This window comes from Dermochelys coriacea, chromosome 8, assembly GCF_009764565.3.
Source record: "Dermochelys coriacea isolate rDerCor1 chromosome 8, rDerCor1.pri.v4, whole genome shotgun sequence".
Classification (NCBI taxonomy): domain Eukaryota; kingdom Metazoa; phylum Chordata; order Testudines; family Dermochelyidae; genus Dermochelys; species Dermochelys coriacea.
In genome coordinates this window covers 103,716,840-103,743,560 of record NC_050075.1, presented here as the reverse complement: position 1 = coordinate 103,743,560, position 26,721 = coordinate 103,716,840, and the positions used below count along the sequence as shown (strand labels likewise).

General features: G+C 46.4%; 1 protein-coding gene across 2 annotated transcripts; it reads left to right on the top strand.

Moving 5' to 3' along the window:
• On the top strand, positions 1-26,473 carry RAD54L (RAD54 like). Of its 2 annotated transcripts, XM_038412152.2 has the most exons (18): positions 1-601; positions 713-799; positions 2,129-2,248; positions 2,827-2,887; positions 4,909-5,044; positions 6,153-6,222; positions 8,319-8,607; positions 9,198-9,322; positions 13,711-13,861; positions 15,770-15,896; positions 17,470-17,544; positions 17,820-17,950; positions 21,018-21,128; positions 21,546-21,669; positions 22,026-22,104; positions 22,210-22,389; positions 23,483-23,646; positions 25,364-26,473. In XM_038412152.2, the coding sequence occupies exons 1-18, from the start codon at positions 599-601 to the stop codon at positions 25,563-25,565; spliced, it is 2,235 nt and encodes a 744-aa protein (XP_038268080.1). In that variant the 5' UTR covers positions 1-598; the 3' UTR covers positions 25,566-26,473. The 2 variants fall into 2 exon arrangements, with proteins under 2 accessions (XP_038268080.1, XP_038268081.1); XM_038412153.1 differs by lacking the exons at positions 1-601; positions 713-799; positions 2,827-2,887.
• The last annotated feature ends 248 nt before the right edge of the window (positions 26,474-26,721 follow it).

The following is a 26,721-nucleotide window of genomic DNA, read 5'->3' as shown; positions in this document are numbered from 1 at the left end:
CGCGCCGCCGAGAGGAGACGGGGACGGGCCGGACCCAGCCAGCCCCCGCACCAGGGTGATCCCCCCATACTGCCCCTCCCCCCAGCCAGGCCCCCCCCCGGCGTGCGAACCCCCGAACCCGGGGTGACCCCCCCATACTGCCCCTCCCCCCAGCCAGCCCCCCACCCCCGGCGTGCGAACCCCCGAACCCGGGGTGACCCCCCCATACTGCCCCTCCCCCCAGCCAGGCCCCCCCCCGGCGTGCGAACCCCCGAACCCGGGGTGACCCCCCATACTGCCCCTCCCCCCAGCCAGCCCCCCCCGGCGTGCGAACCCCCGAACCTGGGGTGACTCCCCCCATACTGCCCCTCCCCCCAGCCAGGCCCCCTGGTGTGTGAACCCCCAAACCTGGAGTGACCCCCCTACACCTGTCTGCCCCCCATACAGACTCCTGGGGTGCTCCCCTCCCCCATACAGCCCCCAGCTTGCCTACTCCCTCCCCTGGCCTGACCCCCTCCCCACATACCCCATTCACACCCTCCTCGGCTTGGCCTGAGCGCCCCCCTCCCCTCCCGCGCTGCACCCTGCGTGGGGCTGGATGCTGCTGTAGCCCCTTACAATGGTAAGAGGGGGGCAACACCCCCATGCAATCACTGGCAAGACCCCCTACCCCCCACTCCCGTGGGGCTGCCGCACTCCTTCATCGCCATCTCTCTCTCCTTCCTTCCCGCAGAGGAGAAGCCTGGCCCCCAGCCAGCTGGCCAAGAGGAAGCCGGGGGGCGATGGCTCAGAGGATGATGAGGACTGGCATCCCGAGGCGGTGAGCTCCGCACCCTGACCCCCCCTTCCGCCCCCACCCCCCCCCCCGCTTCCCCTCTGTCCTCTGGCTGGCTAGAGGTCTGTTTCCAGTGCTGCTGCTGTTTTCTCAGTAGCCGCCACCTCTTGGGATGCTCAGTGGTGATGCTTTGGCCAACGGAGCACAGGTCCCAGTGCGTGATGGGCAGGGCTTTCCCACGGCGGAGGGCTGGGATTATGGAATTCGCGTCCACTGGAAATCGGGCTGAGCCTAAGGTGCTCCACTGTTAGACCAAGCTACAAGTCCCGGTTGTTTAGGCAGGTGTTTCTATAGACAACCAGTGAGACCCCAAACACACTGACCCTGGGAATTTAGCCGTTGGCACCTGATCATCATTTTAAGAAAGCATTTATAAAGTCCCATGGAATTCAGTGGGTCTCCAGGGTCCGGTCCAAAGTTTAGATTCAGACTTTACTAGAGTTTGGGGATGTTTGGGTCAGGACCATATCTTAAAAGTCAAAGTATGTGTATCTCAGTAGAGTTGGTCTCTCTTGTTGGATAGAAACAACCCCCCCACCCTCTAGGAGAACCACTGGATGTGCTGGGGGAGGCTAAATTACCAAAAATAAAGATTCATAGATTTTTAAGGCCAGAAGGAACTATTGTGATCATCTAGTCTGACCCTGTGTATAACACAGGTCAGAGAACTTCACCCTGTGATTTCTGCATGAAACCCATAACTTCTGTTTGGGCTACAGAGCATATTGTTTAGAAAGATACCCTCTCTGGAGGGAGAGATGGTTTTGAATGGGATCATTATAAATCATTGACCTCTCTATGTATGTATGTGTCTTGTCACTTTCCTGAGTGTCTAACATTCAGCTTGAAATTTGCAGCCCTTTTGCTTCTCTGATCAGGAGCCAATGGGGATGCTAAAAACACTATAATCAGTGTGCTGGCCAGCATGGGGTGCTAACTTTTTTCGTGAAGGAAGTTTGCTAACTGAAAACAAAACAAATGCATTTTTGCTGACCCATATTTCTGCTAGGTGCATCCAAATACTGCATGGCATAGCAATGTGACAGCACTAGTTTGGGAGGGGCTGATGGATATATTCAGAATTAGAGGAGTATTTTAAACACATTCACTTCCAGGTAGGTAAAATTTTGGGCCCATTGACCTTGGCAGTGTCCTTACAATGGCAGTGAGTAATGATGTTCTGTTTTCAAACTTACTCAGCTGGCTGGCTTCATTGTCTGTGTAGTTAGATGCTTATAGAGCATGACGGTGATACATTTATCCTGTGTTGGTTTCTCCAAATCATCCGCAGCCTGTCCTGATTTTCTTTCTTAGACTCCAAAGAAGCGGAAACCTGGCAGTGAGAGCCAGAGCTGGGAATGTTACATGTCACCTTTCCGGAAACCCTTGGCCCAGTTGATCAATCGACCTCACTGCCTTGATAGCAGCAAACATGTAAGTGGATCACTCGAGGGCATGTTGTCAGCACGTGCCAATGAGTAGTTGCTCACTGTCCATCTGTGATCAGAAGGGCTCATACCCTTCTATTAGGTTATACATCTTGGGCATGATCTGTACATGTGCACTTATGAAAACTCTTATTGAGTCATTGGGAATTCCACGTAATGAGGGCTTGCGTGATTATTTATGTTATAGTAGCACCTAGAGGCCTCACCTGAATTTAGGGTCCCACTGGACCAGGCACTTTATTCATAATGAAGTTCACACAACTTCCCTATGGAAATATTCAGTGGTGCAGTCAAGTAGTAGTGACGTATTTAAGCAAGAAGTTTATGATGCTAAGATGTTTAATCTGAGGAAGCGGTATTAGTCAGTTTCATGTTTTGGAGAGTCCAGAGGGAAAACATATTAAATATGACTTTAAAATATCTGGGATAGAAACATCAGTGGGAATTGGGAGCACTCACCACTTTGCAGGATTGGGGCCTTAGCAAATGGCTTCTTTGTCTGGTTATGTAGCCATCTCTGATAGCAAATAACTTTAATGTATATTTTTCTTTCTCCATTCCTAGGAGGCATTTATCCGCAGCATTTTGTCAAAACCCTTCAAAATACCCATTCCAAATTATCAAGGTAAAATGAAGGGGGTTTAACAGATCTGTATCAAATCTGCCTCCTGTGAAAAAGATGACATTTTGGTTTGTCAGACAGTGATATTTTCCTCCTTTTGTATGTGTTAGTGTGAACAGAAAAATATAGCCCCATTAGGGAAGCAGTCTTATTTCTTATTAGTATTTAGTTTGGATAATCCTCCATTTCAGTACTGGATTCTGTATTACGACGGTTACATATTTTACAAAGTACTGTAGGCTTGCATGCCATGTTACAGAACAAAACTGTGAGACAGGTTTCTGGCCCAAACAGTTTACAGTCTAAATCAGGTTCCCATCGTGGCTCCCAGTGGCCGCAGTTCGCTGCTCCAGGCCAATGGGAGCTGCAGCTGCGATCGGCCGAACCTGTGGACGCGGCAGGTAAACAAACCGGCCCGGCCTGCCAGGGGCTTTCCCTGCACAAGCGGTGGAACAAGTCTGGGAACCACTGGTCTAAATAATACCCCCAATATCACTAACCGGAGGAACAATGTATGTGAAACCAATAAGCATGCACCAGTTTTCTTTATACTTGGCTTGATACTTTAAGTCTCAGGGTGATCTTTTTAATAAGCTGTGTGTGATAGCTTCAGCTGCTCTTAAATATGTGGAGCAAAAACTTCTGACGGGAACAAATGGGACCATTTTTTCTCCCTTGATTCAATAGCAGGTCAACCAGTTTCACTCAAACGTTAGTCCAAATGAGACCAAGTATGGTAATTACCAACCCAAAAGGAACTTATTTGATACAATGGTTAACAGCTGAAAAAGCAGGTTTGAAAGGAAGTTGGAATTAAGCCTTATTTGTAGAGGGTGTAGTATGTGCCGGAACAGCTTTTTTTTTATGGTGAGACTCACTAGATGGTGCTGTTACACATAGTCATCTTTTCTTAGCAGGCGAGCAATGTGCAGTCTTTTAAGAGAAGCTGGATTGTTATTTTGTGCTGAATGTTCTTTTGGGGAGCTGTTGCAAGCAGCAGGAGATTATGCTTCATTTTAATCTCCCTAACTAGAGTCAATCCTTGGAGCAGAATTGCTTTCTGGGAACCAGGCATTGATGTTTGGGCAAAGATTTCTGAAGGAGAGGTTTCCCCGTGTGCTGTTTATGCCCACTTCTGTTCCATGACTGGTGTAGCTGTGTAAATAAATTACACTAAGAAAATGCCCAGAATCCAAATCACTAATTCCTACTCTTAATGGGAAGCTCACTTGCAAGGCCACAACACCTGCTACCGCACGGCAGAGGGGGATGACAGAACAGTAGATTATGTGATGTGATATTATATGGCAGTCCACTGTTAAATGCTGTGCTGTAAAGGTAGATGCTAATGGTCACATCCTACCCTGGGATAAATGTATGGAACTCCCACTGAGCTCTGAATTGGTTTCTGAGAGGAGGATTTGAGCCAGTGGTTTGTGAGACGCCTAGTTATGTATTTACTGTGCTCCTAGAACGTACAGCCTTTGGCCCTGCTTGTCCTTATACAAAGCTAAGTTATGGCCTTGAAGAGCCTAGGGGCATCTTCAGCACTCAAATGCTGTGGAAGTGCCTGTATTAGCTATAATTTATCTGTAGCACTGGCAGGGGAATGTAATCAGCACCCCCATAGCAAGCTCAGTCAGTGTTACCGGTGTGCAGAGGGGGTTGGGTTGTGACTTTGAACCTGCCCCACCAGGGCTCCCCCACACTTTGCACACCGATTATTGCTGCCTCTTTGTGAGTGCAGTGAGGGACAGGGCTCCCTGCCCTCCCTCTCAACGCACCCATAGAGAGCCATCTGTCAGCTGGCTCGTAGAGCACATCTAAGCTGCTGGTGCATGCAGTGCTCGCTTCCTCTTGAATCTGTATTCTGCCAGCATCACACCCACACTGTAAACAGCATGTTGAGTATCCTCCTTCAGGGCAGTGGATTGTGTCTGAATTCTTAGCCTTTTGCACGGCTCAGTTTTTTCTGGGAGGAAGCAACTGGCATTCCTTTGAATCCTGCCTGTGATTGTTTTCAGGGTCACTGGGCTTGAGGGCCCTGGGCATCAAACGGACAGGGGTAAGGAGCGCTCTCCATGACCCTTTTGAAGAAGGGGCTCTGGTTCTTTATGAGCCCCCGCCGCTGAGTGCACATGACCAGCTGAAAATAGACAAGTGAGTTACCCACAAAGCAGGTATTGTAGCTCCAACCTCATTGGCTAGTCTTTCATTCCCAAAAGGCTCTGAACCTTGGGAATTTGGATCAGAACTTTGGAGTTAAATGTGGTTCTGAGCCTTGTGGCTCTGGAATGTCTCTAGCTTGTACCAATAGTAACCAAAGGAAGGAACATATCCATTTTAGATCATTTGTGGTGTTCTACCCATGGGGTTGACTCGTGGGTAAGCCCAAGGCCCATTGTACACTTCAGTCCATTCCTAAGAGGGCTTTATTCCCTATCAGTTGCACGTTTCAGTGCTCAGTCTGGATATGTCAACATTAAGGTACAAGCCAACCAAAACGAGGAACTAAAAACTGGGGATTAGAATGGGAACCGTCAGGCAACCTTATCTAGAGCGGTAACTGATGCTCCCATTGCAGGGATGAGGCTATCTTTGCTAACCATTGCTTCACTTCCAATAACAGTAGGTAGGATGGTCCAATGGTTAGGGCACTAGCCTAGCATTGGGGAGACTGGATTTAAGTCCCTGTTTGCCACAGACTGCATTTGTGATTTTGGGCAAGTCATTTCCCCCTCTGTACAATGGGAATAACAGCATTACCCTGCCTCACAGGAGTGTTGTGAGGATAACTACATTAAAGATTGTGAGGAGCTCAGGTGTTATGGTAATAAGTACTTAGGCTAGATATATCCTGTAACCTTCATCTAGGAGTTGCAAGATATTTCAGGTTAGCACTAACTATCTATGTCACAAAAGTACTCAAGTCATGGCATCTAATCATAATGTGGCTGCCCTGTGACATGGTATTCTGGTATTGTGGTGGGTGCGGGCTCTGTATCTGAATTGTTCCAGCTTTGCATTCAGGGACACAATTACAACGTGGTTCCACCTACACTGCAAAATGGCACTGTGGGGTTTAATTGTCGGGGCAACCATGTACCAAATCCCTAACGTGGTTGATCTTTGCAAAGCAGATAGGATTGCTGGCAGTTGCCTTCCTTGTGCCACTTACCAAGACTTCTCAGAACAGGAGTGAGCAAAAAAAGCCTGGACCAGTGCATTCATTCTACTCTCTCTCTCCTTTCTTGTTTGCCTCTTGCAGGGACAAAGTGCCAATCCATGTTGTGGTGGATCCCGTTCTCAGTCGCGTTTTACGGCCTCATCAGAGGGAAGTGAGTTTTGTGGGAAACTACTTTGAACCTGTCCATTAGGAGTTCCTTAATGTCCACCTCAAGTGCTTAAACTTTACAGAGAATTCTGGGCAGATGGGTGGAGGGAGGACGTACAAAGCCAACAGCTACCTTCACTAGGAAGATCTGTTTCTAACTATAGTAATAGCAACTGCAGCTGAATGGATTTAAGATCATCCTTAAATATACCAAAGGCCAATTAGACCATAGAGATTGTTCCTCTGTTTTGGCACATTCCATTCTCCATACAAAAGCGCTGAGATATTGTGGTGTTGGGCCCTGTAAGAAACACTCAGATAGGTTCAGGGTCAGTTGGATGTTGAACTGATACTATGCTAGACCTTAGCCAAAAATCACTACAGGAGATCAATTAATGATTGTAATTTCCAAGTAATATTAGCTAGGATTCTGACCTGCTATACACACATCTGATGTGTATGTGTTTATATTAGACTTACACAGTATCTATCTGTCTTTAAGTCAAGACATGTTCTCGCTCAACCACAAGTTATAGGCTAGATGCAGGAATCCCTTGGTTGAATCTCTGGCCTGTGTTATGCAGGAGGTCAGATTAGATGATCATACTTCTGGCCTTAAAAATCTGTGAATCTATCTGCCTCCTGACTGTAGTAATCCCCCACATTATGTGTTACATCAGAAAAGTTACTGTCTAAAAATGACACCGTCTTGCTCCACAGATCTGCTCCTGGTGTCAGACCTGCTCACTTTAGTGACTGATGTTTTCATTACTTCAGTCTAGCCTTGCAGAGCCAAATGAGGTGGCTTCTGCACTAGCTCATGCATCATCAGTAGAACTGTAAGGAAAAGACAGATCCTGCAAGGAACTAAGCATAGAGCACTACACAGAGCTCCTTGAGGCTTGCAACCTGAATTCCAATCTCTGTTTACCTTGAAGTATTTATACAGAGGTGTTCACCTGCAACAAACCTCCGTAGGGTTTGTATTAATAGTGTGGTATGCTAGTCAGGAAGAGCCCAGCTTTGCTTACAAATCCCTTGTGCCTAGTGCAACAGTTATTGTTTAGGATAGCACCACGCCTCAAGGCCTATTATCATTGCACGTTAACTTGTTTGACTCTAACCATAAATTATCTGCGCAGCTTTGCTCTGAAATCTCTGTTCCTAAATGTCAGCTGTCAGTAATATATTTGGATCCTGAGTCAGCCAGTGTAGCTGCATGTATGCATTTCAGTGAAAAACATCTCCTGTCCTAAATACCAGAAACAGCAAAACCCAGGGCTAATGTGTTAAAATAAAACTAAAAAACCCCACACAACAGGCTAGGTGCCTAATAAGCTGTTGAGGATCATAATGGATACAGGACATTATCAGCAGTAGACTTATAACCAGAGGCTGTATGGGTGCAACCTGTGAGTTCTTATGACCTTCCAAACTAAGTAGGGTCAAGTTAGCTTTGTGCCTGGATGGGAGACCTGCAGGGGTTGGTTTAGGCAGCTCAGTAGCTTGTGTTCTCCTTTCTGAGTCAAAACTGGACCAGTCAGTTGTGTAAGCCAGCATGGTGCTTGTCTCCAGCTGCATAGCTGGAGACACTCTCTTTCAGAAGAGATCCTGACCACTTGTCAGTAAGTTCCAATGGCACTTTTTCTGAGTAGGGATGGTAGCCCCAGTGTCCAGGCCAAACTGTATATTACCATCTTAGGTGTTCCTCATGTACCTGTCAGTGCAGTAGGTACTGTAGGTCAGTACAGTATGTAGGTGCTAGTCTGAGCAATCAAATTCTGCATGCCTAATATCTCTCTTGTAATTTCAGTTGGATACTTCTTCACTTCCTGTCTCAAACTGGTGTGTAGCATTGCTATGCGTTGTTAACCAGTTGTATTGTTTGTCCACCCCAGAGGTAGCTGCATTTCAGCAGCGTCTCTGGGGATTCCTCTATATAATTAGTATAGTGCTTCCAGTTCCTTTGTACTGTGTACATCTGAGATAATGTGTATGATAACCTCAGACCCACAATGCAGTGAGACTGCGTTACTGCACACAGCTTTCATTCAGTATCCACAAGTCCATTCTAATCAACAAGCACCCCTTTTCATGCAGGGGGTGAAGTTCCTTTGGGAATGTGTCACGAGCCGGCGGATCCCTGGGAGCCATGGTTGCATAATGGCTGACGAGATGGGTCTGGGCAAGACCCTCCAGTGCATCACGCTGATGTGGACGCTGCTGCGTCAGAGCCCCGACGGCAAGCCTGAAATCGACAAGGCAATGGTGGTCTCTCCTTCCAGCCTGGTTAAAAACTGGTACAATGAAGTTGGCAAATGGCTCGGAGGAAGGATTCAGCCACTGGCCATCGATGGAGGGTCCAAAGACGAGATAGACCGTAAACTAGGTGTGGAGGCAACTACACGCAGCTGGCTTGTCTGTCTCTCAGTCTGTAGGAGAGTCTTCTAGCAGAAGGAAAAGACACTTCAACAGCTGATGTAAAGATCTAGGGCCTGAGCCAAAGCCCACTGAATTCATTGGGGGTCTTTCCATTGACTTCAGTGGTCTTTGGCTCAGGCCCCTACACCTCTGTGTTCATTAGTGGATGATCTCCTGGTGTGAACCCCCCAATGGGATTCACATGGGTGTGTTTGGTTAGGGCGGTTTCTGAGCCTTCCTTTGCTGGAAAGCAGCCAGCGCAGGAAAGAGAAGGGGATGGGTGGCTGAGGGAGGGACCAAAGGGCATTGAGTGGGAGGTAAAGGGAAAGGATGGGGTAGTTAGTGGAAGAGGAAGAAGCAGAAGGCCTGCAGAGAAGGGAGCCAATGGAGAGAAGTATCTCAGAATGCTGAAGGGGAAGTGTCTCAGATGGGTTTGTTAGGGTCTGCTCAAAAACAGTTGGAATAAATGGAAAGATTCCCCTGGACTTATCTTTTGCCTGGCTTTCAAATATTTTTCCATTCCCTGTGCCGCTCACGTCTTCCTCTTCCTTCCCATAGCCGGTTTTATGAACCAGCGGGGCTTGCGAGTGCCTTCCCCCATCCTGATCATTTCCTACGAGACGTTCCGCCTTCACGCTGAAGTTCTCCAGAAGGGGAGTGTCGGGCTGGTCATATGTGACGAGGTACAGAGACGGCAGCTGGTGTTTCTTTAGTCCCGTGCTGAGCTTTTTCTGCTTTCATATGCCAGAACGGCCTGGCAGCATTTGCATCCCTGTGTTGGAAGTGCTCTTAGTTGCTAGCCCACAAATGGAGTGTGTGATAATATCCAGCCCCAGGCCCCTTTCAGCCAGAGCTTCCTGGGCGCTGTACAAAGGGCGGTCAGTAGCACTGTCCTCACTTCACAGATGGAGAAGCTGAGTTACAGATTGGCTAAATGACTGCTGCAAGTCAGGCCTCATGACCCCCAATCCTTTGCTCTGATCACTAGATTATGCTGCCGCCCATATGTTGTATTCATTGTGTGTATCATCAGGCTGGACCTGTGTCCCCCAAACAGTAGAAGGTCAAGTGTCAGCTATGCTGAGGACAACACAGTAAAGTTTAGGGAACAAAGGTCCTGCTCCAAACGTCCATTGACATCCATGGAAGTTGGATCAGGACCTACTGGAGCATTGGACTCTTGTGTGTGAGAAAGGATCTCTTTCCTGAGCGCTGGGCTAGCAGGAGGAGCGGTAAGTGCGAATGCGTGCCTGAAGGGGAGCCCCTGAGTGGTCTCCTGGCACTGCTAGGGGGATGAGGGGGCTGATGATACAGGGGGAGAACGTGTGAACAGGCAAGGTGAGTGATCTTTGCTTAGGCTAATGAGTTCATACTCTCCTGGCGCTGGATTCTACTCAGGGAGGGCTGGATTTTTCGGGAGCTGCCTTCACACGAGTAAAATGTAGTTCCATTCAAACCTTTTGTTCTCCGATGCTGTGTATCGGTATCCAGCTTCACTTTTGTGCTAGAGCTCCGTTTTCCTGAAGGGAAAACAAGCAAAGCAAGCCGGTGCCCAGCCCCAGACCAGTGAAGAGCTGTACAGCACTCTGCCCGTGCACTTACTACTTCCTCTGCCTCCCCTACAGGAGTTTCATTGAATGCTAGTGACACTCGGTGGCTTGATTCTGTATCCGCTATAATGCAGACTGAGATGATCCTGAAAGTGGAGCACATTCTTTTCTATCTACGTATTTATACTGTGCCCCTCCCCGCGGTATCTGGGCAGCTTAATGTTTTGCCCTTGATTAGCAACTTTCATCCAAGGATCTTGCAGCAATTTACAAATAGCGATAAATTAACCATCCTGGCTATCGCTGGGAGCTAGGGGATATTGTCCCCATTTTAAAAAATGAAATGTTTGCTTAATTTGGACCATATAATAATTATTATTAGGGTAGCACCTAGGGGTAGCACTAGTCATAGAGCAGGGCCTCGCAGTGCAGGTGCTGTATATACCCAGAACAGGTTTCAGAGTAGCAGCCGATTTAGTCTGTATTCGCAAAAAGAAAAGGAGTACTTGTGGTACCTTAGAGACTAACAAATTTATTAGAGCATAAGCTTTCGTGAGCTACAGCTCACTTCATTGGATGCATTCAGTGGAAAATACAGTGGGGAGATTTATATACACACACAGAGAACATGAAACAATGGGTTTTATCACACTGTAAGGAGAGTGATCACTTAAGATGAGCTATTACCAGCAGGAAATTGGGGGAGGAAGGAGGAAAACCTTTTGTGGTGGTAATAAAGGTGGGCCATTTCCAGCAGTTAACAAGAACGTCTGAGGAACAGTGGGGAGTGGAGTGGGGGGGAGAAATAACATGGGGAAATAGTTTTACTTTGTGTAATGACCCATCCACTCCCAGTCTCTATTCAAGGCTAAGTTAATTGTATCCATTTTGCAAATTAATTCCAATTCAGCAGTCTCTTCTTGGAGTCTGTTTTTGAATTTTTTTGTTGCAGGATAGCCACTCTCAGGTCTGTAATCAAGTGACCGGAGAGATTGAAGTGTTCTCGGACTGATTTTTGAATGTTATAATTCTTGACGTTTGATTTGTGTCCATTTATTTTTTTACATAGAGACTGTCCAGTTTGGCCAATGTACATGGCAGAGGGGCATTGCTGGCACATGATGGCATATATCACATTGGTAGATGCGCAGGTGAACGAGCCTCTGATAGTGTGGCTGATGTGATTAGGCCCCATGATGGTGTCCCCTGAATAGATATGTGGACAGAGTTGGCAACAGGCTTTGTTGCAAGGATAGGTTCCTGGGTTAGTGGTTCTGTTGTGTGGTGTGTGGTTGCTGGTGAGTATTTGCTTCAGGTTGGGGGCTGTCTGTAAGCAAGGACTGGCCTGTCTCCCAAGATCTGTGAGAGTGATGGGTCGTCCTTCAGGATAGGTTGTAGATTCTCGATGATGCGTTGGAGAGGTTTTAGTTGGGGGCTGAAGGTGATGGCTAGTGGCGTTCTGTTATTTTCTTTGTTGCGCCTGTCCTGTAGTAGGTGACTTCTGGGTACTCTTCTGGCTCTGTCAATCTGTTTCTTCACTTCAGCAGGTGGGTATTGTAGTTGTAAGAATGCTTGATAGAGATCTTGTAGGTGTTTGTCTCTGTCTGAGGGGTTGGAGCAAATGCAGTTGTATCGTAGAGCTTGGTTGTAGACAATGGATCGTGTGGTGTGATCTGGATGAAAGCTGGAGGCATGTAGGTAGGAATAGCGGTCAGTAGGTTTCCGGTACAGGGTGGTGTTTATGTGACCATCGCTTATTAGCACCGTAGTGTCTAGGAAGTGGATCTCTTGTGTGGACTGGTCCAGGCTGAGGTTGATGGTGGGATGGAAATTGTTGAAATCATGGTGGAATTCCTCAAGGGCTTCTTTTCCATGGGTCCAGATGATGAAGATATCATCAAAGTAGTGCAAGTAGAGTAGGGGCATTAGGAGACGAGAGCTGAGGAAGCATTGCTCTAAGTCAGCCATAAAAATGTTGGCATACTGTGGGGCCATGCGGGTACCCAGAGCAGTGCTGCTGATTTGAAGGTATACTTTGTCCCCAAATGTGAAATAGTTATGGGTGAGGACAAAGTCACAAAGTTCAGCCACCCGGTTTGCTGTGACATTATCGGGGACATTATGTGACTGTTCCTGACGGCTTGTAGTCCATCAAAGTCACAAAGTTCAGCCACCAGGTTAGCCATGACATTATCAGGGATACTGTTCCTGACGGCTTGTAGTCCATCTTTGTGTGGAACGTTGGTGTAGAGGCTTCTACATCCATAGTGGCCAGGATGGTGTTTTTAGGAAGATCACCAATGGATTGTAATTTCCTCAGGAAGTCAGTGGTGTCTTGAAGATAGCTGGGAGTGCTGGTAGCGTAGGGCCTGAGGAGGGAGTCTACATAGCCAGACAATCCTGCTGTCAGTGTGTTAATACCTGAGATGATGGGGCGTCCAGGATTTCCAGGTTTATGGATCTTGGGTAGCAGATAGAATACCCCAGGTCAGGGTTCCAGGTGTGTCTGTGCAGATTTGTTCTTGTGCTTTTTCAGGGAGTTTCTTGAGCAAATACTGTAGTTTCTTTTGGTAACCCTCAGTGGGATCAGAGGGTAATGGCTTGTAGAAAGTGGTCTTGGAGAGCTGCCTAGTAGTCTCTTGTTCATATTCTGACCTATTCATGATGACGACAGCGCCTCCTTTGTCACATCACAATCACATCAGCCACACTATCAGAGGCTCGTTCACCTGCGCATCTACCAATGTGATATATGCCATCGTGTGCCAGCAATGCCCCTCTGCCATGTACATTGGTCAAACTGGACAGTCTCTACGTAAAAGAATAAATGGACACAAATCAGATGTCAAGAATTATAACATTCAAAAACCAGTCGGAGAACACTTCAGTCTCTCTGGTCACTCGATTACAGACCTGAGAGTGGCTATCCTTCAACAAAAACTTCAAAAACAACGAGAGACTGCTGAATTGGAATTAATTTGCAAACTGGATACAATTAACTTAGCCTTGAATAGAGACTGGGAGTGGATGGGTCATTACACAAAGTAAAACTATTTCCCCATGTTATTTCTCCCCCCCACTCCACTCCCCACTGTTCCTCAGACGTTCTTGTTAACTGCTGGAAATGGCCCACCTTGATTATCACCACAAAAGGTTTTCCTCCCCCCCCCGCCACTTCCTGCTGGTAATAGCTCATCTTAAGTGATCACTCTCCATACAGTGTGTATGGTAACACCCATTGTTTCATGTTCTCTGTGCGTGTATATAAATCTCCCCACTGTATTTTTCCACTGAGTGCATCCGATGAAGAGAGCTGTAGCTCACAAAAGTTTATGCTCTATTTGTTCGTCTCTAAGGTGCCACTAGTCCTCCTTTTCTTTTTGCGGATACCCAGAACTGAGACAGTCCTGTCCTGAGAAACGTACAGTTCAAATAAATCAGCATTGACAGAGATCTCTCAGACCTGCTTCCTCTCACCAAGTGCCATGGGATTTCCTGTTTGCTTTTTTTTTTCTTTTTAGGGCCATAGGCTGAAGAACTCTGAAAACCAAACATACCAGGCCCTGGATGGCTTAAACACCCCACGGCGAGTTCTCATCTCAGGGACCCCCATTCAGAATGACCTGCTCGAATACTTCAGCTTGGTGCACTTCGTTAACTCGGGCATCCTAGGTAAGGAGCGTGAAGGTGTTAACCCCAGCGCAGCTTATAGAACCATAAAAATGTAGGGCTTGAAGGGACCTTGAGAGATCATCAAGTCCAGGCCTCTGTGCTGAGGCAGGATCAGGTAAACCTAGACCATCCCTGGCAGATGTTTATCCAACCTGCTCTTAAAAATTTTCAAGGAGGGAGAGTCCACAATTTCTCTTGGAAGCCTGTTCCAAAGCTTAATTACCTTTCAAGTTAGAATGTTTTTCCTAATATCTAACCTAAATCTCCCTTGCTGCAAATTAAGCCCATTACTTCTTGTCCTGCCTTCAGTGGACCTGGAGAACAAGTGATCATCGTCCTCATTATAACAGCCCTTAACATGTTGAAGACTTATCAAGACCCCCATCAGTCTTCTTTTCTCAAGACTAAACTGTGAATCAAGAGGCAGGTGGCCTAGCTGGCAGGGACCTCCCCCAGCCACCAGTGCTGGAGAAGTTAGCAGCACTGGCCTTCGTGATGGCCCTGAACTGCAAAGTTCAAATGTGAATCTGAGCATTATCCTCGTTTATAGTACCTATATTCCAGTAGTGTCTAGTCACCAACTAGATTGGGCCCCAATGTGCTAGGTGCTGTATATATTCATAGTAAGAAATGGTCCTTGCCCCCAAAGAACTTACAAGCTAAATAAAGTAGGCAGACAAAGAAAGGATTAATTATGCCCATTTCATGATGGGGAACCAAGACACAGACAGTTAAAGGGACTTGCCGTGGGTCACATGGGGATTGTCAGAGCTGGGAACTGAACACTGATCTGGAGTCCCAGCCTACTGCCTTAATCACAAGACCACCATTCCTCTTGATTTCTTAGTCCAGTGGTGGTCACATCCAGGGTTTTGGTTTGGGACCGTTTCCTCCAAAGATGAGAGAGCTTGTTAATCTGGGGTTCACCTTGTCACCCTATTTACAGGGGAAAGGAGAAAAGTGTTTGAACAGAGGCATGATTTGATTTTTTTCTATTTCCTCCTTGCTGGCGAATCTAATGCTTCTTATGGCTGCTTCTGCAGATTAAAACATTCCGTCTCTGGGCTCCGTCTTGCGTCCACTGACCTTGGTAGTCCATGGTCTGGTTTATTTGAAGAGCAAAGCATATAACTAATCTGTTGGTGCTTTATGTTCTCCACTGCATCAACAGGTTCAGATTGGCTCTGATGCTGTCTGGCAGGGAGGGCGAAGGCTTGTCCCAGAAAGGCCATGTTCTGTTCAAGGACAAGAATAAATAAACCAACCATAAATCAGTCTTTTATGTTTTGTTATTATTTTGAGGGTCCTGGCCTCTTTGTGGTGAAACATAATGGCGTGGCATTAAATCTATCCCTTCTTCATGCACAGAACTCTCTCCCCAGGCCAAGAGCAATATGTGGGCTGTGTCTGATTCTGCCCCCAGAATTTCATCAGAGGGAGGATGGGATGGGGATAGAAGGTGTTTTTATTTCCTCTTCTCTTTCTCCATGAGTTTTGATTTGGCTTGGGGACTTAGCACAGGGCAGCAACGTGATCGATTGGCCCGTGTCTTCGGCAACTCATGGAACCTATTTGTGCCTCAGTTTCCCAAGCTATAATATGGGGCTAATGCCTTTTGGGGGTTAGGGTTAATTATACTTGTAAAGGCCTTTGGGGATGGAAATGCTGTATAAATGTTAAATGTTATTCTGTTGCTCACATTCACCAGCATTGTCTGAATTATTTCTGAGGTGACAAGCTAGGGTTTAAGTGTTAAAAGCTAGGGTTGAAGTGTTTTTCTATCCAGGGCCCACAACCCTCTGGCAGTGCCTGGGGTGGAGGGGAAATCCACTTTTCTGTCAAAGGCCCACATGCCTGCAGATGAGATGCTATTGTAACATTTGACCTTTTCCCCTCTGTTTTGGACAGGGACAGCGCAGGAATTTAAAAAGCATTTTGAAATCCCTATCCTAAAAGGCAGGGATGCAGATGCAAGAGAAGCGGAGAGGCATAAAGGGGAGGAGCGACTCAAAGAACTGATCAGCATTGTGAACAGGTGAGTTCTAACATCCTCACCCCAGAAAGCGAAGCATAAATCCCTTCCCACATACAGCCATTTTTGAAGATTCCAGTACGGTGTCGGAACAAGTCCTGTTCTGAGTTTTGTGCAGATGAGTCAATAAAGCCCTATTAACACTAAGACATAAGGAAATATTTAATGTGCAGTTATACTCTGCAAAGGGATTGTCAGAATGACACTCATGGTTCCCGCTAATCCCAGTTCATCACATGTATTCAGATTACAAGTCAAAGGACGATTTTTCTAATTTGTCCCATATTTCAAAAGCCATCTGGTGCCTTAGCATCCCACTGTTTTCTTCTGCTTCTTGCATCAAACCTTATGATAAAGATTCGACAACTAAGACAGCTGTCAACTCTCACGATGATACATGAGGCAGAACAGAACCCAGTTTACTCTCTCATAGCTGTGTTGGCTCTGTGGGGCTCACAAGATGAAATCATATTCATGCCAGTTAGGTAAGACGTTGTGGCACTAGAGCAAATCTCTTGAGTATTATTAATATTTAGCTCTTATCTAGCATGTTTTGTCAGCTGATCTCAAAGCGTTTTACGAAGGAGGTCAGTATCATTATCCCCATTTTACAGGTGGGGAAACTGAGGCACGGAGAAGGAAAATGACTTGCCCCAGGTCACCCAGCAGGCCAGTAGCAGAATTAGGAATAGAACCCAGGACTCCTAAGTCCCAGTCAGAGTTCTGTCCACTCGGTCACACTGTAAAATGGTTTAATTTTTTTACACCATTACTTTTCTGATTATGAATCGTAAGTCACCATGCTAACGAAATCTTTGACAAGTAACTGTCTGACAGCAGAAGAGCCCTCACTAGAGTCTACTTTGCATTCACAATGTTGCTGAAGTCTTGGTTCTATATAAGCTTTTGCAACCATTGCAAATGCCACAGAGCAGTTTATATTCACGGTCAATTTAATTTCACACGGAATGGCCGCTCTGCAAAATTGGCCATGACCTTGACATGCCTAGCAGTAAAAAGGCTCAGTGAAACATGTGGCCGGGAGGGGTAGAAGGGACTCCTTCTGATCCTGCTCGGCCCCTGCTTTTGTTCATGGTGAAGGGGATTTGAAGCTGGTGCTCTGGGGTCTGTTCAGTCTCTCCTGCTTGGGGAGTTCCCCACTATCCCCCATTCAGTGTGCACACCCAGGTTTCAGTAACTTGCTCATCCTGGAATCATGATACAAAAGCAAGGAGAGAGGGCACGGAGGTCAAAGGTTAATCGAAATCAGTGGTGCCTATAGTCAAGGCAGCACATGAGAGAGAATGGTAGAACTACACTGTGTAGCACTTCCACAGCAGAGAACCCTCAGCCTAGAAACACCTGCCCCCTGTCTGCATGTAGGACCCAAGAATACACCCATCCCGGCTGATCACACCTGCCAACGTAGGGGTGTGAGGCATTTTCTCAGGCACTGCGGGCCTAGATTCTAAGGGACTTGTACAGTCATGTTAGTCAGGGACAATATTGCAGTTCACCACTGGCTTTTTGTTCTTCATGTCATCTGTGTTTCTAATCCCCGTTTCCTTCATTGCAGATGTTTGATCAGGAGAACTTCAGATATCCTGTCCAAATACCTACCAGTGAAAATCGAGCAGGTGGTTTGCTGCAGGTATGGGACAGTCTGCCCAAATCAAGCACAGAAAAGAGAGAACAAAAGTAAAGGCTAAACTCACAAAAAATAGTCTTAACTTTTGGGTCTTGGATTTTAGTGGTGTCTCATCATGGAATCTGTGTAGGACTAAGGCCCTCCCCAGTGAGGGATGTGTTTCTGTGGCCCAAACAAACTATAGCAGAGATGGAGGAGGAAGATTGAGATCAGCTTGCGGATCTGCCCAGAGCTGTATAATGCTGCCGCACTGTGCTAAGCCCCTTGTTCTGTTTCAGGCTGACACCTCTGCAGACTGAGCTGTACAAACACTTCCTGAAGCAAGCAAAGCCAGCCGAAGAGCTGAAGGAGGGGAAGATCAGTGTGTCGTCTCTCTCCTCCATCACGTCCCTGAAGAAGCTCTGTAACCGTGAGTGAGGGGTTGATTTAATGCTATTATTGTATTATCTACAGAGCATTGGATGCAGAGCTTCACAAAATACTTAAGCTCAGCTCTCTGCTCCAAAGAGCTTGTAATGTAATGACTCCATGTGATGCAACTCCCTGTATAAATCACCCGCACATCTGGAGAGCTAGAACTAGACCCTTGAGCCTCCTCACTCACACAGGAAGCTGTCACTTGACCAAAAGAGATTTCCTGTGGCTAGGAGTGCTAAGAGCTCCACCCACTTCAGGGCAACATCGTTTCACTCAAATATAGCCAGCAGTAGGGTGGTGGGGAATTTTTTTGACTAAAGATTTTGTCATTGAAAAATTCCAGTTCATTGAAACAGAAACTGTTTGTGAAGCAGGGTCGGTTCTGATGACTCCCCCAACCCGGAATGTTTTGGGGAAAAAAGTTTTGAAAATGTCTAAACCAAATATTCTCTTTTTCTGGTTCAAAACGACTTTTTCTTTTGAAACTTTCATTAATGAAAAAAGGTCGAAATCGAAAGGAAACATTTCGATTGAGTTGAACCAAAAACCTTTTTTGGTTCTCAAAAGAATGTTGAGATTTTGAATTTTCTTCCCCATTTTGGGTGGAAAGAATTTTTAAACTCTCAAGAATATTTGCAGAACAGAAAACCCGTTTCCTGCCCAGCCCTATGCAGTAGGTACATCATGAGAAGGATGTACCCACTCAGCCCCAGGCACTCAGACACACTGTTGGAGGAGATCCGGCAGAAGTAGGTGCTGAGCTGGGATGGATGGAGAAAATTTGATGGCTAGGGAATGGGAGACAGTTCTCAGCAGAAGCGATGGCATACCGGAGAGGAGCAAAACTACAGGTGGGAGAAGGAAACCGGAGCCAGGTAGGTGGAGGAGAGGCAAGAGGGGGTGCTGGGCGAGACAAGGATACAACTGTAGGCAGGGAAGAATTGTGACGCCATTGAAGTGAGGATGAGGAGTTTGAACTTGATACAGTGGAAGAGGTGAAGCCAACCAGGGTCATTTAGAACCCAGTCCTGCTTCCATTGAAATTGGTTGTAAAACTCCAGTGGATGCAAGATTAGAACCCTAATCACCGTAGCCATGCTCTTCTGTGGCGCCCTCTGGAGGCAGCTTCTTCCTTCCCTGGTGCTGCTCTTTCACACAACTGACCCTTTTCCTGGGGTGGGGGAAGACCCAGGAGATTGTCAGCTTGCTTTATGGAGACAGCAAGCTGCTCTGAGGCGTGCAAGTGATTTTTGGTCCCATAACTGGATTGGGCTTCTAGAGAAAGAGGAAGACAATGCAGAGGGACCAATGTACTGCTGCTCCGCAGCCTCTTGGCTGAGAACCGTTGTAGTATTCGATCGGTATCTGGTACTTCCTGCGTCTGGAGACTCTCCTGGCCTTCGAGAGTAATGGACTCTGACAAGGTTCCTTCCCCATTTTGAACTTGTAGGGTACAGATGCGGGGACCCACATGCAAGACCCCCTAAGCTTATTCTTACCAGCTTAGGTTAAAAACTTCCCCAAGTTACAAACTTTGCCTTGACCTTGAACCATATGTTGCCACCACCAAGCGTTTTAAACAAAGAACAGGGAAAGAGCCCACTTGGAGGTGTCTTCCCCCAAAATATTCCCCCAAGCCCTACACCCCCTTTCCTAGGGAAGGCTTGATAAGAATCCTCACCAATTGGTACAGATGAACACAGACGCAAACCTTTGGATCTTAAGAACAATGAAAAATCAATCAGGATCTTAAAAGAAGAATTTTAATTAAAGAAAAGGTTTAAATTAAAGAATCACCTCTGTAAAATCAGGATGGTAAATACCTTATAGGGTAATCAAATTCAAAACAGAGAATCCCTCTAGACAAAACCTTAAGTTACAAAAAGACACAAAAACAGGAATATACATTCCCTCCAGCACAGCTTATTTTACTAGCCATTACACAAAAGAAAATGTTTCAGAGTAGCTGCCGTGTTAGTTTGTATTCGCAAAAAGAAAAGGAGTACTTGTGGTGCCACAAGTACTCCTTTTCTTTTTACAAAAGAAAATCTAACTCATTTTCTAACTAGATTACTTACTAACTTAATAGGAGTTGGAAGGCTTGCATTTCTGATCTGTTCCCGGCAAAAGCATCACACAGACAGACAGACAACCCTTCGTTCGCCCCCCTCCGGATTTGAAAGTATCTTGTCCCCTCATTGGTCATTTTGGATCAGGTGCTAGCGAGGTTACCTTAGCTTCTTAACCTTTTAGAGATGAAAGGGTTTTGCCTCTGGCCAGGAGGGATTTTATAGCACTGTATACAGAAAGGTGGTTACCAGACTCCATATGAGACATCTACAAATTCTGTGACCCGAGCAATATCAGTGCCGCATAGTGATTTTACCAACCTGTTACGGTGACCAGTTAGTGTAATACAAGGGTCTGGCAAGAGAATCATGCATTACTACTGCTGCTAGGTGCAACAGAAAGTTCTTTGTAAACGGAGCTACCTGCTGTGGGTCTCCATGAGGCCCACCCACAGAAAATGCTTTAAGCTGGTTATTTTCCCCAGTACGTGATCCGTGATTCTGTTGGAGCTCTTGAGTTTTCCCCTGATGTTTCCCAGCTTTAACCTCCATCCTTCTGGCCAGATTGGAATGCACATGCTCCTTACAGAGCCCATCAGTGCTGCTCCTCAGCTGACCTGAGAGGTGGTCATTTAGCAATGCCAAACTCTCCTTCCTATTGCCTTGGGGTTGATGCCACTGCCCCTAGCCTGGGGACCATGCTCATCATGCAACTTCCTGGCTGCTGGGTGTTTGAAGGAGTGATCCTGGCAGTAGGATATGAGGTAAGATTGGGGAGGGAGGAAGCTGTAGCAGCAGATCTGGGAGCCAGATGGACAGGCCAGTGGGGATGAGTGACTCTCATGCTACATTTATATGTAATTATACAGTCAGTACAATGACAAGGACGCAGTCGTCTTGGTGCCATCGCAGTCGTGCTTCCCTCCTCAGGGGGGAGCTCTGCAAAGTTCACAAAGCCACAGTGGTTTCCAGGTTTTGTTTGTTCTTCAGACCCTGCCCTGATCTACGACAAGTGTGTGGAGGAGGAGGAAGGGTTTGCAGGAGCACTGGAATTGTTCCCTGCTGGCTACAGTCCCAAGTCCCTGGAGCCCCAGCTGTCAGGTAACCACACTGTAACTCTGCTGTGTGAATTGATTGCTTGAGAGAGGGTGGCCCCCTGCGACAGGGAGCATGGAATCTTATGCAGTGACCAGGGATGCTTTGGGGGTGACCTCTTAGGAAGAGGCTGATCTTGTGTACATCTCTGCATGTGTTCTCTCCAACCCAGTTAATACTCACTTCATCGGTAGATCTTAAAGCATTTTACAGAGGTGGTAAATATTATCCCCATTATTCAGATAAGGAAACTGAGGCACACAGAGATTAAGTAGCTTGCCCAAGGTCACACAGAGGCAAAGCTAGGAATAGAGTCCAGGTCTCCTGACTGATAGTCCAATGCTCTGTCCACTGGACTGTGCTGCCTCCCTACATATTGGCAATGGGATGTTTTTAACAACATGTTCACTTTTCTTCTTCCAGGAAAGATGCTGGTGTTGGACTACATCCTGGCTGTGACTAGAAGCACCAGCAACGACAAGGTAGTCCTGGTCTCCAATTACACCCAAACACTGGACCTCTTTGAGAAGCTCTGCAGGACTAGGAGGTTTGTCGTTGGTCTTACTGATGTAACTATTGTAGGACTACACTTCGAACATAAACCTTAGCCTCAGGTGGCTGTTCTTTAGGTTTCTCCCTGCAAGACCTCCTATTCTGAACTTTAGCCTCAGAGGGAGGCCCTGGAAATGGAACTAAATGTGACCCATCTGGTCTGGCTTCCAGGGTGAGTCAGCAGAACAGTTCTGTCCATTTCTATAGAGGCCTACAGCCTGGCACTCAAACACAAGGTCCTTTGCAGAACTGTTTCTGTTCTTCTTGGGTTTTATCATTGTAAAACCAGGGCTATTAAAAGGCTATGATGATCGATCTGATCCTGTTAACCATCATGTTGTCCTGTGACAGATATTTATATGTCCGACTGGATGGCACCATGTCCATTAAAAAGAGAGCAAAGATCGTAGAGCGGTTTAACAGCCTCTCGGTAAGTAGAGCTTCCTGGACCCACGTCATTGGTCCTGCCAGTCTTAGCAGGTGTGATCATGTGACAGCTGGCAGAGATTTAACCTAAGTATGTCTTGCCCCACAGAGCCCTGAGTTTGTCTTCATGTTGAGCAGCAAAGCAGGTGGCTGCGGCTTGAACTTGATTGGGGCAAACAGACTCATCATGTTCGACCCAGATTGGAATCCGGCCAATGACGAACAAGCCATGGCTCGAGTGTGGCGAGACGGCCAGAAGAAGACCTGCTACATCTACAGGTTGCTCTCAGTGAGTCCGGAGTTACCTTTTAAACCTGTCGGGACATGGGTTATAGTCCAGTCTGCAGTTGATTATACAGTAGAATAATTGACCTTGCAACTGGAAAGAGACGCTGTGGCTTAGAACATTTTAGTGTGTAGCCATGTAGCGTGGATTGCACTTGATTACATCAGGCCTCAAATCTTCTGCCATTGAAGCCAATGAGAGCTTAGCCATTGATTTCAATGGGATTGCTTTTGGGCCCTTGCTCTTTAATGGTGGCTGGCTTATGGGAAAATAGAACTGACTGAAGCTTTATAAATAAGACATTAATCTTTTGTGGCAGGGTATAGACATGGCTGTTGGCAGGGCACCATGTTCTCATAATTGTAGATCCCTACAGCTGCTCCTGTAGATGTGCTCCCATTGGTTGTTATGAACGAAAACCCCCGCCCCCCTCCACCATTGAAAGGGTGTTGGAAATTCCTATATGCCTGTTCTCAGGGGTATCTGTGCAACTGTGACACCGCAGCCCACAAGGCCCAGGACTGCCAAACTAACTGGGCTGATGACAGAATCGGCGAGTCCATATTCAGAGCTTTAACCACTCCCTCTCCTCTGCCAGCCGTCCCTGTGGCACGGCATTGCCCTCCACAGCCACTGTGTTCCCACCAGCAGGGTCCTTGGGACCATGCCGCTGAAAGGGAATCTCTCGCAGGAATTCCAAACACCGGTGTCATCGTGTAGCAGTTGTGTACTCTGATTGGTTTTCCTGCATGTCGCCTCTTTTTACTACAGCCTGCGGCCACATCAGCTCATGTGATCGTGTCACGTTGCAAGATAAGCGGGATTGGGCTGGGTCAGTGCTTGTAGCCCTCTGAGGGCACTGCATGAGTTAGTGGTGATGATGAGTCCCTTGGATTCTGTACTGAACCTGTGCCCCCAGCAAGGTGGCTCTGGGCAGCTGGAGGAGGTGGAATTGAACCTCTGACCACTTATGGCCAGTAAAGACCCCATGGTACTTTTTTATACAGATAAAGGCTTAATCCCAGCGTACTGGCCAGATCCCAGTTTTAGCCTTCTCCATGCTGCCCTTAATCCTATTGGCCGTTCTCTCTCGTAGACAGGAACGATTGAGGAGAAGATTTTCCAGCGTCAGACCCACAAGAAGGCACTCAGCAGCTGCGTGGTGGATGAGGAGCAGGATGTGGAGAGGCACTTCTCGCTAGGAGAGCTGAAGGAGCTGTTCACGTTCAACGAGACCACAGCCAGCGATACTCATGACAAGTACGTTTATAAACACTGATGGGTTAGGATAGCCAATGACCATGGCATAAACAGTGGCTGACTTCATGATTGACACAGAGGCTATAGGTGGAGAGGCAAACCCTCTGGTTCGCTGAGAACCACTTAGTGAACCATTCAGACTCGTGAAGTTATTGATCTGCTGATTCAGAAGTTGCTGGTACAGCAGGAAGATAATTATATTACACAGAATGTCTCAGTAGATTTCAAAGCACTTCATGATCTTTAATGGATTTATCCTCATAACACTCCTGTGAGGCAAGGCAGGGCTATTATCCGCATTGTACAGAGGGCAAACTGAGGCACAGAGACGCTACGTGACTAACTGAAGGTCCCATGGGAAATCTGTATCAGAGCAGGGAATTAAACCTGGGACCCTCACATCCTAGGTTAGTGCCCTAACCACGTGACCATCTTCCTCTCTATTGATGGGGAGGTAGAGGAAAGGAGAGTGTTTAGGGTGGACTTCCATTTCCAACACTCCATTAATCATAAGGAAATGGACACTTCCTACTCACCCTCTCATTTTATTATGCAAGTTTCTATTGACAATCACTCAAACCACCCCTGCTGATGCATCCACCTACATCCTCGGGAGGGTGAGAAGCTGTAAGATATCACAGGGAAGTGAAAATTATTTTTAATTTCCCAAAGCTTTTCAAGTACAGAAAGTCCAGGGATGGAAAATCCCTATTGGATCATCCACCCCTTCTTCCCCCCGTCCCCCCCAACACTGTAAGATTGTTACCCACTGTGCATTTTAACAAATGGCTTGTCTGGTTTTAAATGCACAGTGGGGCATCCACCAGTTCCCTTGGGAGGCCAGTCAACGTTCATTGCCATAGGTAGTGATTCCAAACCAAGAACAATTTTATATACAAACTGACTATTAACCCTGTGTAAATGTATGAAAATTAGATCCTTCCTTTGTCATCTGCCAAGTCCTGAGTTCAGGATTCCTTATTTAAAACCCGCTCCACCATAACCACTTAAAACAGGTGTGCTGGGCTGAGAGATAGTGATGTCCTTAGGTGTGATGCAAGGGAATTACCAAAGTATTTAGGTCCTGGAAGGTAAAAGGACTACTTTCTAAACTGACATGTAATTCAAGTCTACACACATGCTCTGTTTCTGACCTAGGATTTTATGGGTGATTAGGTTTGAGGTCTTACTGCTCTGAGTAAACTAAAGAGAGTATTGTTCACCTTCTAAATGAAGCACTTTCTCAACTCCCTTTGGAGCCACTGCTGGTTTCATGTAGTTCACCTCTTTTCCTGTGATTTGCCCAACTTTGACTTTGGATGGATTTTATTATAACACTTCCATTCTATGTATAAACGTTCACATGTGGTGCCTAGGGTGCTTTGGAAAGAAAAGCCCAGATTTTCCAAATGGAATCACGGTAACCAAGAAAGACTAAATGAGCAGTCACATGTCTCTGGTCATTTGCACACGCTGTTATGGTACATGTGCACACAGATTAGAGACTTGATTTTGTATGGGCTTTTTGTTGCACCGATTGTTAGACAAATGGGAACTGGCTAACCCAAATGTCAATGAAGTGCATTCTGTTCGTTTATGCAATCTCCATTAATTGTACACCCTTCTGCCCAAATCTGAAACGCTAGGATTCTGTATCTAGCCCAGCAGGTGTAGAACGTGCCTTGGTCCTCACCTGTAGAACATCTTTGTGTTTTAGGATTAAGTGTCGCCGCTGTGTGAATGGTCACCAGGTAAAGCCTCCTCCTGAAGGTTCTGACTGCACCTCTGACCTCTCCCAGTGGAACCACTGTGCTGACAAGCGTGGGCTCCAGGACTCTGTGCTGAAGGCCACATGGGATGCTGCTGTCACCTTCACGTTCCATCACCATTCCCACGAGGAGCAGCGAGGGATTCCCTGACAATGCGTCTCCGATGGTGGGGATGAGGGAAGGCTCCTGTGGAAGTCAATCAAGCTCACTTCAATCACTTTCAAAGCAGAGGTCTGATAATGCAGCCTGTGCTGTTATCTAGGTCCAGAACGGCAGGAGAATGTTGTTCTGTTTTCTTCCACCAAGAAATGGGTAGGTCTTGAGAAAATTGTTAAACTGTGCTTGGGACAGCAGGAAGGTATTATCCGTGCCACTCTTGTGTCTATAATGTGTACTGGAGAAACAGCTGTTTGGCTTGTGAAGTGATGTGCTTCAGTCTAACGTAGGACCTATTGTAATAGCGTCAAGACATAACCAGTTCTGCATCTGTGAGAGCACATGCAGGATCCAGTTCACAATTTGTATCATTTTTTTATTTACCCAAGTCCCATTACAAAAAAACAGGCTCTATCTTCATGTGTAGGTTAATTCCTGGCTGCAGATCTGGTTTCTGTGTGCAACTACCACCTATTCAAGATTTTTTTCTCGAAGCCACAATTTACAGTCTAGATAGTGAATGCATAGGCACTGATGAGATCTGGAATCAGCTGGTAGTGTTTACCTATATTATGTAGTAGACAGCTCTGGGAAATATCATCATTCATCTCAAGATCAATCTAACTTAAGCCATTTTTGAAAAACTTGGGTCTAAATGTCCTGTGCTTCTGGATGGCCCAGTCTGAGACACCTCCAAAGGGCCTGATTTTCAGAAAGTGCATCAGTCAGGCCCCATTAGAATCACTCTTCACTTTGAAAATCTTGGTGGAAACAACTCTCTAATTTGTGTTGGCATCATTTTAGCAAGATCATTTTTCTACAATGCAGTAAAATAGTCCCAATGTACCAAAATTTCTACTCAACTATATTTTAAAAAATAAAGATGCTGAAGGACAAGCAAACTGTTCTGTTTAAAACATTTTTATAAAATAAGTGTATGTATTAAATCAATACAAGTTAAGGAAAGCAGGGCCTAAGAAAGGACTTCCATCCAAGGGTAAAATGGTTGCAAGCAAAAGCTTTTTGTTGTACTGAAGGGTCTCTTGCAATGGGGATCTCTTTATTTGCCAAAAATAAGAAGGGCCAGTGCATTGGTTTGTTTAGCCTTTTATTTTCTAGTCACAACTGTAAGAGGGTGAGTGGGTTCAGG